Source organism: Lagopus muta, chromosome 2 (genome assembly GCF_023343835.1).
Source record: "Lagopus muta isolate bLagMut1 chromosome 2, bLagMut1 primary, whole genome shotgun sequence".
Lineage (NCBI taxonomy): Eukaryota > Metazoa > Chordata > Aves > Galliformes > Phasianidae > Lagopus > Lagopus muta.
This window is the reverse complement of record NC_064434.1, coordinates 84,215,789-84,230,623: the sequence shown is the minus strand read 5'-3', so window position 1 is coordinate 84,230,623 and position 14,835 is coordinate 84,215,789. Positions and strand designations below refer to the sequence as shown.

At 35.9% G+C, this 14,835-nt stretch overlaps 1 protein-coding gene across 3 annotated transcripts in view; it reads right to left on the bottom strand.

Annotated features, from left to right (window-relative positions):
* SRBD1 (S1 RNA binding domain 1) overlaps window positions 1–14,835 on the bottom strand; it is a 122,073-nt gene that overhangs the window by 51,878 nt on the left and 55,360 nt on the right. For all 3 annotated transcript variants that reach the window (XM_048935846.1, XM_048935847.1, XM_048935845.1), the window contains one exon: window positions 12,671–12,762. In XM_048935846.1, coding sequence (XP_048791803.1) covers window positions 12,671–12,762 — 92 coding nt within the window. The remainder of the gene's footprint in view (window positions 1–12,670; window positions 12,763–14,835) is intronic.

The following is a 14,835-nucleotide window of genomic DNA, read 5'->3' as shown; positions in this document are numbered from 1 at the left end:
ATTCAACCACAAAATTCAATATCGACTTCAGAGAAAGTTCTCAGGTAGTCGACTCCTTTGCTATCTTTTAATCAAATCTGCATACCAAAACACATCAATATACAGATTGTCATTGCCATAACCAGGTAGGAAAAAATAAAGCTATTTCCAACATTATTGCCATGGAAGAGCACAGGGGAAAAATTTCTGTTTTTCTACATCCTAATACTTGAAACAAACCTGAAATTTTCAAGTCTACTTTAATGATTACTACTTATCACAATGTTAGAGAAAATACCTATTTACAAATTTCAAACTTCAAATTCTCAACCTTTGTCCAACTCTGCTGATACTGAGCTACATTCATATTTACAACTGTGCTCCCTCCTACAAACACTGAAAGAGGTAAGTTCTACTGTTCAGCATTACATTTATAAGCTTCCCCTCCCCCAATTCATTTTTATATCAAAGAAAACATTAACAAACAATACTAGAACCTGGAGTTACTCTTAATACTGAAAAACAAACAAAGAAGAACACTCTAAACAACTACAAAAAAAAAAAAAAAGAAAAAAAAAAAAAAAAAAGCAGAAAATGAAGTGCACAAAGCAAACCTAGCCCAGAGATCTAAAAAATTTGATAAACTCAGAACAAAACTGAGTTTCACTGGAGCGCAGCTTTTCTTAACTAAGTTTTCAAAGGCCAGGTCTTGTTGCCAAAACTGCTTTACCCTCCACATGTACTTGTGTAAGAGTGAGAAAAATAGGACAGAAGATGACTGCACTGCTTTGAAAACTCTCTCCAGAAGGAACCCTGCACTTCAAGAGGCGATTTCTAAAATTTATTTTACCTCTAAATTCATTTTTAAGAAAACGAACAGTGGGTCAGAGGGAGAACAGACAAGAATCAGGAATAAAAATATATATGCAATTGGTAATTTGGCCAAAAATACCTATGTAATCATTAAAAAAAAAAAAAAAAAAAAAAAAATCAAGTGGAGAGAATTTTATGTATTTATATACACATATATACATTAGCATACAATTAAATGACATACAATTATATACATATTGTTAAATAAAATATTTCATACATATAAAGCTTTAGATGGCTTTCTACAGCTAGGTATAAAGTAAATATAAGAGATAGAGAAGCTTTACATAGAATTGTTTACATTCAACAGGATCTTTTGAGTTCGTTTCATCACACTTCTTGTTTTCACGCAAAGTAAGCTAGAGAAGATTGCCCAAGACTGTGTCAAGTTGGGTTTTGAGTGTCTCCATGGATAGAGGCTCTACAGTCTCCGGGCAGCTTTTGCCACTCTATACACTGACACACAGTAAATAAGTAGGCTTTTTTTTTTTTTGTGTGTGTGTGTTCAGGTGGAATCTTCTGTTTCGATATGCCTGTCCTTTTGTCCTGTCAGTGGGAACTATTGAAAGTTTGCCTTGTTCTTCATTCCCTCACAGGTATTTCCACAAATCAGTGACATCCCTCCAAGCCTTCTCTTCACTAGGATGAAGGGTCACAGCTCTCATCTGTTCCTTGTATGAAAAGTGCCTCAACCCTTTAATCAGCTTGGAGGCCCTAATTTAAATGACAGCTACCGCTACTGCAGATTGTTAAAGACTTGACAGCATTTTGTAAAAGAACTCGACTAAACTTTGATACTTGAAGCCAAAACAGTATACCTAACGCTTATTAGTTATGCAAGCTCCTCAAACCATAACCACAAAACTTATTGTTTGAGTACAGCATTAGAGATTTCAGTTTTAAGGATTTGCACTGGTAAATGTACAGTTAGCACAAAGTTCACTGCTCGGTCATGCAAGACTTTTTCATACCTTCTATTATCAATTTTAACATGCTGACAATGGCAGTTTGCTAGCTCAGCTCAGAGAGCACTATACTGGTGACATCTGATACATGTGCTTCTCCAAGAGAGAGGTTCTGCATTCAAAGGCTATCACATACGCCTTCTTGTCAAAAATCAGAAAAGGTCAACCAGTGCAAGTACACTGATTATAGCTCACACAAGTATAGCTTACTACAGAAATGCTTTCCTGTAAGTACTGCATTAATTACTTTGAAACACTAGAGTTACCTATCACCAGTCCCCTAACAAACAAAAATGGAGCACAACACCCTTGAAAGCAGTGTGGATCCAGAACATTCAAAAGATTTTTCCTAGCCAAATGCATGCACCAAACATTTTGTTTACCAAAAAGTTGTCATAAAATCAATATCCAAATAAGTTTTTACAGATTTCTTTTTTTTGTACTTCATACGAAAAACATTTCAAAAATTGCATTTTAGACAAGCTGAGTGCAAACATCTGTCACTGCCCGTATGTCCTTTCATTACATCTTTTAAGACATTTTCAAATATAAACTTCTCTAAAGAACCTTCAGATAAAAGGAAAATTTAGATACCACTTTTCTTAAGTTAGGTTGACAGTGTCATTGTATCCCAATGAAGTTTCCAGCAGAGATGTAGGTCTTGACCCAGACAAGCCCTTCCGCACAGATGCATGGCAGTATTCCCACCCAAACCAGAGAAACTCTTCACATGTATAAAGTCACACAGATAGTTAAGTGCTTGCCTGGATGATACAGGAAATTGTTACAATATCGAAGATTAGCAGTCAGTTGTATGGTTTAAGGGATGCAGTTACTACATGTGCCAGTGAGACACTGACCTGCAGTTTCCACTGCACTATTTTATTCCAGAACATTTCAAATTCAAAAGGAAAAAAAGCAGAACAGGGAAAACAATAAGAGTACGCTATCTCTAGGAACCAATTCACTTCTACACTGAATTAAGATGAAAATCTGCTGTCCCCTGTATAGGCAAAGCCACCTTTTCTTACAGAAATAGAATGCTTCAATAGGCATATCTTTTCAGGTGGCAATAAGGCTTCACTCTGACTGTTTCATCCATGATCTAGATTCCTGCAATACAAGCACAGTCTTACTGAAATCATGAGGGGTCTGCAGATATGCAAGGTCTGCTCCCTACAGACCAGACTGCAAAATCATAGGCAGTAAAACCTGATGGTCTTACATCACTACATTTTGAGCATTTTTCATACTGAAATACTACACTAATATTTATTTTTCAATATTTATTAAAGACATTTTTGTATGTTTGAAATACATTTCAGGAATGGCTACAAATCATGAATTTTTAGAATAATGACAATGAAATAGGCGGTACATTCTCACTTCCACTATTAAGGTATGTTTCAATTTTGCTCCAAAAATTCAAAAATTTCATGACAGCATGTAGGGCAAGAACAGAAAACAGGATTTCTCAAAGTAATCAGTGAACCAAACATGAGACATTTGAAATACAATTTGCAAAATATGATAAAATGGAGAAAGAAGTTATTCAATATTAAAGGGTATTAATATTGTGGATACATGGGCTTCTCGGAGAAAACCACAAAAACTGCATACCAGATGGACGCAAAGCTTCTTCAAGTTGTCAATTAAGAAAAAAACAGCATTGCAACATTTGGAATGACAGCAACATATTGTGCTGCCGTGCAGTAAATTCATATAAAATTTCAAAGCTAGAGGGGACAAGATTGTCTAGGTGGTCCTCTGATTTCAATGCAGATGAACTTCACCTCCAAACAGAAAGAAAAAGAAGGTTGCAGAAAGCATATTTACCAAAATCCTGCAATGTCATCAGGACCTTCTCTGTTGTTTTGGGAAAAAAAGAAAAAAAAAGGAAAAAAAAAAGGTAATTTAACTGTTTGGTGGTCTCAGTTCACACCATCCTTTGGTTATTTGACAAGACAAAAAGATAGTTATGTCTTTTTGCCTGTCAGTGATGACAGTGCGGTGGGTGAAAAGTAAGAGCTACTTGCATGACTCACTTAAGTCCCAGGCTCATCTTTACAGAAAAAACAGGATTATATTAAAATGTTTTGTTTACTGATAGCTAATGAGAAGATGTGCCCTTCTGAGCTTGCAAAAATACTTCATTATCTGGATACCCCTATCTAAAAACAGTAAGTCTCTCATCATACCCAACTAAAAAAAATCTAAAATTAAGACTACACTGTCCTCACAAACACAATTACGTATTTAAACTTTGTTTTTACAATCAGCAATATCATTTTTCACAGAGATTAGAAAGCAGCGTTCGCTGTCAAAGACTGATAAGACTTATAAATTGGGGTACCTGCTTCCCCTGAGTAGTGGAATAGATGTCAACTAACAATTATGGCCAAAGTTGTATGCGTACTCTTATGAAGGTTCAAGAGCAGCAAGAAAGCTTGTCAATTACATAACGAAATAGATTATAAATAATCTTAAGTATTGCACCTACTTTTGGGGCAGTATGCCAATTTTTGTGGCCCAGACAATCACGTATTGTAGTAGTGCTATATGCAAGAGCCATGCCGAAGCAAAAGCATAATGCCTGTGGACAGGGAGTGAAAATGAGCCAGGAATGACCATGGGTGGAAAGAGAAAAAAAACCTCAAATCTCTTTAGTTACAGTGGAATTCAAGTGCTGCTTGCTATGACAAGCAGCAAAATAATTTTGGACACCAAGTCCCAAGTTTTATGGCAGCATCTCTTTAACACCCATACATATAGGTTTTACCTAAAGAATAAAGAAAAGAATGTGCCCCCAGCAGCAGCCGTGATGATTTTTCTACCTCAAGAGTGGGAACACTCATCTGTGTTTTGAAACAATGAAGATATGAAGGTAATGGGTCATGTTACATTATCATTTTTTTTAATAAATAGATAGCAGCCACAAGCTACAACTTCAATTTTGTCATAAATGACATTTTTTTGTGTTATTATTATAATTCCTGTATTTTGTTTCGATTGAGACATGCAACTACAAGTGCTTCAAACTAAACAAATCCCCTTCCCATTTTTAACTTAACCTTTACACCTTAAAAGTCTGGGTGAAACAGAAAATGTCAATTAAATAAAAATAATGTATTAATGTAATCAAAGACTAACTCATAAATGCACATGTAATTACTGCCAATATATCATATGAGGGTAGATATGGAAACATTACGACTTATTTAAATCCTTTTATAAAAGCTTATTATTGTGTTCAAGATCAATTACTCTCCATAAGTATCTGCAATAATGTTTACTCAGTGATCGATCGTTTGGGTTTCCTGAGTCCTGGAAGCTTTCTATCCTGTTGACCTGAATTTCACCCTCCTTGCAAAGGATACAGTGAAATGTACAGTAGTCTTTTCATTAAGCATTCTTTCTCAGTAGGTCAGGATTTGTGACACAGTTTTGAATCCTCATATATCTTCTTGGTGGGTTTAAAGTATGCAATTTATTTTAAGCAACTGCTCAACAGCTGCATTTCATCCAAAATTCTTCTGTGGCAAGTGAGCAGGTTTTTGTTTTAAAAAGGTTACATTTTAGTTTACTTTTAACTCCATAAAACTGATAATCTGTTATTTGCTTAAGATTAATGAAATAATGAATGACAATGTTCTATTTACTTACTACAAAAATCTTTAAAAGAGACTGCTCGAATACAAAAAGCAAGGAAGAAATAAGAGAATTAAGAGAAAACCCTCAGTGAGTGAGTATTGCAATGCAGATTTTTAAGTCACTATTTCCTTCTTAGAAACATCCCAAAAACCCACTTTTCTTTAGTATTAATGCTTTTTATATCTCAGTCTATATCATGGGGTTAATAGTTTTGCTTTGTTTTGTATGTTTTCTCCGAATTCAATCTTAGGTGGGAGATACATAACCATTTAACTGAAGCATGATGTGATTGTTCTGCCCTAGAAATCAGTTAGTCTTGCAGGATGGTTTGAATTCAGAAAACTATTTCCCATCTGCTCAGCTTAAGAGGTAAAAACTGTCAGTACACTTTTCACATTCAGATCTCTGGTCCTAATTTTAACTGCATCACCACGGCACTGATTATTATGACTACAAAATGTGAAAACTAGTTGAAGTTCCATACCTTACAAGAGTTATTTATTTATGCCAGCAACAAAAATAAACATTTCTGAAGTGACCAAAATGTCCTTTTCTATGCCTATAGTTAAAAAACAGCAGCAGTTTTTGTGAATTATACTGTTGCACTAAAAGCAAAGCAAAAATCTTCTCCAATTAGAGAGCACCCTTGTATTTGTCACTCCCCTGGCTCAATGCTTCAAGGGGGTAACAAGGCCTTTTAAGGAAAGTACATATAATACATGTACATAATACATATGCATAGATCTACATGCACAGGGAGGGAAACAAACCATTTTCAAATCTAACACTCATGGCAACTGCCTCTACCAGAGCCTGGACTAATGCTCTACTTCAGGAGATTGTTTTTAGGTAGGACTGGTGGCATATTTTCAGATTGATCGTAAGTGCAGCAAATAATACTCTACATAGAAGACAAATAGAAGAAGACAAAGTCCATCAGCTGAACTCAGATCCAGATAAGCACATGAGAGGAAGGTGAATGTCACATCTTTCCACAAAATATGCAAAGATTACATATCAGTTGCAGACTTTAAAACCCATTCAGAGAATGGCACTCAGTTAATAGCTACATGCATAAACCTTTCTTAGCTTGGTGAAAATACTTATTCAATACAGTGAAATAGGAGAGTTTTCATCAAGCTCAGGATAACCACCCATTTTTTCATGGCAGGAGTCTAGAGGAATTGCAGAGGGTCTGGATTTCAGAAGACCAAACTCCTCCAACTCCACTGCTACGTTCTACTGCCTCAGAGGAAACAGTGCAGATTAGAAGGATGTTGATACAAATACACATATCTCATGTATGCCATCAAGTATGCATAGATTGGAAACATGTTAGATTCCTGTCTAGAATAACAAGAATAACAAGACTGACAAACATCTCTGACAGCTGTGTAACAATTCATTCAGAACTAGCACTATATTACTACTGTTCTGCTTAACTCAAATCCATTTCCCTATTTCTCAAAAAGAACCCTGATGCTTGTACACGTGTTCATGAACAACTTTAAGAAGCCCCATCATTTTCAGACAACCTGTATTTATGGACTGTTGCTTAAACAGTAGAATCCAGCTCCCACTTTCAGACCAGCTTCTACTCACTTGTAAGAGCAGTCCTGGTGGAGAGAAGGAACAAGCCCTCCCTCCCTCCTGATGCTGTTCATCAACCATCCTGTTTCCAACCATTGCACCTTCTGACTTTCAACAGCACAATAAATTGATTTTTAAATGTAGAATGCAGCTCATGTAATACAAAACGTAATTTCTTTCTGTTCACCTGGAATTGCATGCAACCCAACTAAACAGGTATGACTTTGTAGCAGAAGTAAAATGTTTTTAATGCACACAAAATTCAGAGCTTACTTTCCTTTCTTCTAACTCTTTCTGAAAACTTGCAGATCTTGCACCAATCATCTACAGAAAGCTGTAGAAGTAAGCTTCCACTCAGAAAGCAGCACGAACAGTTTAACCATAAGATTTCTGTCCAATAAAGTTTTTGAGAAATGACCTTCTCTCTTGGGTTGCCAAGGGCGAGTAGTGCTCTTTTAAGAAGATGAAGAAATTAGCTCAAGAAGACAACAAGGCACGATGTCCCACACATCTAATCATCAAACTGTTTTACTTTCCTTAAGATAAAGTCAAAAGAAATTATATTTTTTCTGATCTTTACCTTCTGTCTGCTGGCCATGATGACAGCTCTGAACTGCATGTCTCTATCTTTAACAGCACCCAAGGGAATAAAACCCTGTAGGCGTGACAGTCTCAAAGTCCTAACAAGCCCCAAAAGCCTGTAAGGCTTTCTTTTGCAAAGAAAAGTGCAAGTGGTTTGCTGAACTTTGAGTGTACAATAATCCAATGTATTCTGCCCTGTGGAGAGAAGACAAGCAGATGGGATTTGACAATGCTAAGGCAAGCTGTGCTGTGTGACCTTTTGCTCTCCTAGACTCTTATCCTCAGAAATCATCCTTTAGAAACAACACAGTTTCTGTACGAGATCATACCTGTGCATGCCACATGACACACGTTCTGGCCCTCTCACTACACCAAATCTTTTCAAAAAGTAATCTTATGCAGCACTTTACCTACACTCATTATTTTCCTAACTGGGTGATGTGGCTGGGGGAAAATGAGCACTACACAATGTTACCTTACACAAAGTATGTAACTTTTGTTTCAGCAGCTGAGTAGAGAAGGGCAAATCAAAATCCAAATGCATTTGATCATATTCAATTATGGAAGTAAATGAGGCTTCACACAAGATCACTTCTAAGAAGAGTTAATACAAATACAATGTCTGAAAAGACATGCCCATTCCCACCTCATTCCATGTTTAAATAAGTCTAGTACTTATGCTTGTTATGCATGACTTTCATGAATCTGTACAGTGAATATATTTTTTAATTTCCTTTTTAAAGAGTGAAAGAAGCTTGCTTGCTTGTTAGAATGGCCATATAAAAATGAAAGGTAATTCATAAATTTAATGAAATAATTCCTCACTTAATGTTACTGAGTGTGTATCTGACTGGGGATACACAATTACCTCATAGCAATTCTCCAACATCAGGTCAGATCTCAGCAGTTTTCTGTTTCTTAAGTGTTTTTAAGCCACTTCAAAAAGTGGAGGTGAGTATTCCAATGGATCAACTGTCTTTTTACAGAGCAGAAAACAAAAATTCTGATTTGAATATATGCCAAACAATGGTGCATCACTTTGCACCAAGAACAATAACAAAACACTATTTAAGATACAGCTCAAGAAATTTTTCAGGTCTCTGGGAAGGACATAAATTCTGTCTTTCCGCACATCAGCCCTTCAATGCTGAGAAGGGCCACACGTACATATATCTCCTGTACAACTTACACTGTCTCTCCCCATCCTCCCATTTGGTCTAGTGAACCTTATTCAACCAAAAATTCTGCCATAAAAAGGAATTACAGAAGTGGAAGAAAAAAAAAAAAAGTATATTAAAAAGTCTGGTGGCATCTACACAATGACAGCCACATGGATTCATTTCATTTCTTTTCCTAAGAAACCTAACTTTCTCAGCATTACAGATTCTGCACATCAAAATAAACCCCTGGGCAAAATTACACAGAAAAGGATGAAAGTAAAACAAAATACCAAGTTTTGGAAGATCCAAATTCCATCGCTCACAGGCTCAGTGACACCAACCAAAAGCAAGCTGATACTGACTGCCACAAAGCACATCTGAAAGCGGCATGGAGTTTAGCTTTTTTCTTTCACTCATGCAAAGACAGTCTTCTGAACCAATGGTGATGGAGTGAATAATGACTGATATATTTACACTGTTACACAAGTTCACTGAACGTGGTTCCTACAGATACTTCAAAAGGAAACTAGCATTCAGCCTTCCAGTAAGAAAAGCTCGAGCAAATCTCAACCAGAGAGCCCCTCAGTCTAATCTAAAGCTTCAGGGATAGAGAATACAAGGAAGCCTGTTACCCTCTTCACTCTCAAGTGGCAATTTGATTGCCAGTTCATCCAAAACTCCCAGCCATTGCACCCCAGTAGACAAGCTTTTAGACAAGCTACCTCCTGAACTGCTGCAGCTGAACTTCCCCAGCCTACCAAGTAGGAAATCTTTTTTACTTCTCTGTCCTACAAGCTCTTATCTCCTAATTCTGTAGGGCTGAAAAAAAATAGCTGTTGTGCTCATTAATCCTAGAATGATTATCAAATGGTCATATATACCTTCTCACACTACTAAAATAGAAATAACTAGATTTCATCAAGTCCTTTACTATCTACTTAGTTGAATCCCCCTCTACACAATTTTACAGGAAATGAACCTGAAGTACAGAAGCTTCTATGGTTTCATGCAATATTCACATTTAGTGCTATAAAGACTATAAGAGAACCTGGTTCAACATAAAGAATTAATGTCACAGCTCATAATGCCTAGGGCCAGAAAGAGGTACCCACCTGTGGATGACGTTTCTAAAACTGGACAAATCCTCCTCCATCGACTGCAACATGAATACAAGCTTTTTTGCTTATGAAGTGAGTTTTTTTTTTTTTTTTTTTTTTTTTTTTAACTAACCACAACAGTGGTAAAAAGCACTGTATGAATGACTATAAAGAATTTCCACTCTAGTTTAAGTATGTATAATTAGTTTACCTTTCCTATTTATTTTAGGCACCCACTCATTCCACAATCTTCAAAGGCAGCTCAAAGAGAATAAAAATAACCAGTAGAATTCTTGACTTAACTAATATATCCAATTAGCACTCCCAATAAATGCGTTTTCCTCCCTATACACTTAGCCAAGAAGTTACTAGGATAATAGATTTATTTATTCAAAAGTAGGATTTATGTGTTCTATTTCTATCTGTAAATATATGAAATAATATATGGAATTTATTACAGTTGCTAAACTGCAAATGTCAGATTTCACAAGATTTGAAAGTTCTAATATTGTATGTTTAATATTTTACATCCATGTACCTGGCAAACATAAGCCTACCTGTGTAACTAAAAAAAACCTTAAGTTTGCATTGAGAGAAATGTTAAAGTGGCAAACTGTGTTAAGATATCTCACATCAGTTGTACCTTTTATTTTAACTATAAATGTCACACTTCATCATGCAGCTGTCAGCTTCTTTTTGTGTATTAAATGCTATCATGTAAGCACAGAACTTGACATGATGTAACACAACAATTAAAATAAAAAACAAGTCAGCTTTGACACCATGTCACTTTTCCATTTGGTGCAAATTAAACAAAGGAAAAATCAAAAGCACAAAAGTTAAAGCTATTAAAAACATTTGCAAAGAAAGACAACGGCAGTTACTATTTCCCTCTAATGTTGTCACATTTTTCTGTTTAGCTAAAAAAAAAAAAAAGTGTCTTCAACTTCAGTTCAGCTAATTACAAATTGACACCAAAAGACATCTAGAAAAATGTCAGAAGTCTAAAACTTCCAGAAAGATTCTGCTGTAAAAAATACATTTCTCACTGTCATTTCCAAAAAAGCTGGCATCCACTGATCTATGCAATTATTTTGTTTTCTTTCTACAGTATCCTATTTTAATTGATATCCATTCCGTGGTACTGCTGTGGCAGATTAAAAGAGTTGATTCTTTTCAAACTTTTCAAATGCAATAATGTTCAAGTTATGCCTGAAGCAACCTCATAGTAATAATGGAGAAATGATGAATTCTAGATAATTAATACTGAAATCAATCATGTATTACAAATTTGATTTTCATTTACTGTATTTTGTCACGCAACACAAAATAAAAGTGTCTGAACATTTCAGAAACTAACTTCAGTAAAAAAGGAAAACTGCCTATATTTGGAAAAGTAAACTGTTAATAATTAGACTTTCCCCTTCGGAGTGTTCCTCCGTACATTTATATCAACTCAAATAACAACAGAAAAAACTTCAGCCCACGGGAAAGTTAGTGGCATCTGTCACAAACATATAAATGTCACATGCCTAATGTTTGCTCAGGTCATACCATGACACAAGCAAAATCTCTTGGCCCAGGGACAAAACAATGGGAGTGGAACCAGTTTGCAAGCGGGAAGGAATGAGTCAAGCAGAAAAAGGCTTGAGGTCTGTCTTGGGAGGGGAATGGCTGATGCAGAGGTTCGAAACAAAATCCTTGCAAAAGCTTTCTCTTAAAACATTGAATTAACACAAATTCCCTTTTCCTTTTGTGGAAATGAGAGTAAAGAGGAACATGGGAAATCCTGGAAAGTTTTACCCTCAGATACCACATAACTTCAGAGCTGTTTTCTGATGACCAATTTTGATGCATTCCTAACAATTTCCTGGCCAAAAGCTTACTAAAAAAGATTAAGAACATCATAATTTGGAGATTTATCTAAGAGCTCTACTGCAATTTTAACTGTGCTTTACTGGATTGAGTATGATAGCAAATTGTAGGAAAAGCAAAAAATGAATAAAAACAAGCACAAGAAGACACATGAGCAAAAATATACAAGTGAAGTAATACAAAATAACCATAGACCTGTCCTTACAGATGTTTCCCAATCAACCAACTCCACAAGTAGTTCAGACAGCACTGAAGTTGCCAGGAATTTCATCTTTGAAGACCATTCCTTAAGAAAAATCTGAGAACGGTAACACTGACACTTACATATTTCTAAGAAATTACACTGCATTACCTGAGTAATATTCATGCTGAATGGTATAAAAAATATAAGAACTAAATAGTATTTCTGGAGTACTATATTCCATTGCATGAAGTCCTGGAAAGTAGTCACAACAAATGCAAAGAAAGAGACATGATCATCCTTCAAGATGACAAAATCTTAAAATAATCTGTTCTCTACTCTCAAGTTTTTCTAGGCCATAAAACGTTTAATTATCACAGATAATTGTTTACCTACAAGGAAAAAGAGAGAAGAACTTGCTCGTGTGGGCACAAACATGTGAAAGTTTACACAATACATCAGCCATATTTAATCCCTCAAAACTCTCCTTTACCATTTTGGTATGGGACTGTGTCCAATGGAGCCTTCACACTGCAGGCCTTGCTAGACAATGATGTCACTGATTTGAACACCTAGGATCTGAGATGTGATCTAAGAACTTAAGTTCAAAAACAAAGCAGACTTTTTTTTTTTAAATATACTTAGACTGTTATTAAACATTATATTATAAGCAGTACAGTCTGAGAATTGAGCTTCACGCTGAAAAATGCACAATACCTGCACTTCTTAAGTTAGGGTCGAGGTCTGGCATTTCCTTGGATGCTTCTGGACTCACGCTGTAGATAGACGCTCCTGCTTCACTGACAATGCTGTAAAATAAAATGGTGAACAATCAAACAACAACTGAGAACAACGCACCTGAAAGACCTACTGTTTACCTAATTTAACATGTTCATTTTTTTTAAAAGCCTCACAGCTTTAACAGTTTTTCAATGAAATGAATACCTACATAAGTAAGATAGCGCAAAGGAAAACATCTCTAAGCCAAAACACCCATCCCTAGCCCACAGCATTCGGTATTTTTCAGTTTTGTATTATAAATATCAATCTCTGTAACACTTACATAACATAAAAAAATGCGTAACCAGAAGTCAGCAGACAAACAGGCTTCCAGACACAAAATAAGCAAACAAAAACCTACCTGATAATTTCATTAAAAACACCTAGGATGGGAAGTTTAATATCTGTTCATTGACTGTGTGAATGAAAGTCATGTGCGTGCACACCCTGTCTAATGCTAACTGCCTGACATGCTCAGGACAAAGCCTCACCTCTGCACAGACCGAGCTGCTGAACTGCAGTTTGCTCCTCAGTGAGCATTTAATTCTGTCTTCTCCACGCTCTTAATGTCATCCCAAAAGAAAACTGCAGACGGAATATCTTTTGCTACTAACTGTAGCAATCTCAGCTACAGTTTGTGTATCTGCAGCACACCTCAAGCTCATTCTGGAATGATAAACTCAGCGATTCAAATCGCAGCATGCAATTAAAAAACCCTGGAGTGCTCAGTTTCACTCAAGAGAAAACTGCACTCAAATATTCGCAGTCTAAGTTTATTTGCAGCAGGGAAATTTTGACACCACTGAATAAACAGCATATTTCTTCACAAAACTTCAACAGAACTCGAATTTCAGGTTGATAATTAAAACATGGTACAACATCTACACCGAAAGAGTTACTATTAGTTTCAGAACTGCTTTTACTTTTATTATTTCACCCATTATAATAACTTTATCATTGCTATAAGAAGGGAAACCTCAACCCTTAAGCAGCTGACCTTTCAATAAATTCAGAACTTTGCTTTATAGTGCTTTTCTTTAAATGAGGCTATAAATTTTTCTTTAAAGAACTTTTAGTACATCAAATGTAGGAATAAAAAAACTGCAATTTAGAAACGCCCTCCTTTAGAAAAAGCTGGAGAATAGTAGGGAGATAAGACACATCCCTATCGGTGTTACAAGCATGTTAAGCTTTAAATAATATAAAATGCAAAGATAAAAGTGATATACATTTCTTATGGTTGCTGCATACTGTAATGCTGTATTATTTGCTACTCAGTCGAGGCTGGATTTTTTTGCTGACACACTGACTTTGTAGTTACTGGAATCTCAAAAACTATTCAATATGACAAACAGATTGGATCATTCAAAAACACAGAGAATAAAATCCCATGCTCTTCGGCATTCCTGTAATTTCAGAACCTCTTGAACAACTGGTTTAACAAAAAACTGCCTGGACCCAATGGGCAGCAGGCTGGACACAGCAAATGGAACCAAGACTTAGAAGATTCAGCATTGGGAGCATAACTACAATATAAATGGCATATGTCCTCCAACAGAAAGAATTGACAGCCACCAGCAAAACTAGTTGCAGAACACAGTCTGAGATCACAAAAACACGACTGCTGAAAAATGAAGATGTTGACAGAAGCCATAAACTGATTTTCCTGAGAAACTGGTAGTTTAAAGAACAACGCAACAGAATGTATTTCTTAACCTGTTCACACATTATAAAGGCAGCATCTGGCGAGTTCTCCCTTTCTTCGTAAAAGAGAAATTGCTTCCAAAAACCCACACACATTAGCACATACTTCCAACAGCTTTAACTAACCTCTATTCAATCTTTTTATTCCAACAGGTCCAAAAGTTAACCTCTTGAGCAACTTCTAAACGTAGCGTCTTTTCTACTGGTACTGCCTTCCAATTAAAATTGCTATTCACATTCATTATTTTCCACACTATTTTTAAATTACTATTAGCGAAGCAATGCTGTACTATAAACTGTATTACTGCACAGAACACTGCCTGATAGCCCTCAGTACTTTGTTAACAGCAAAAAAAAAAAAAACAACACAAAAGATTTGGATGGGGACTTCAGGACAC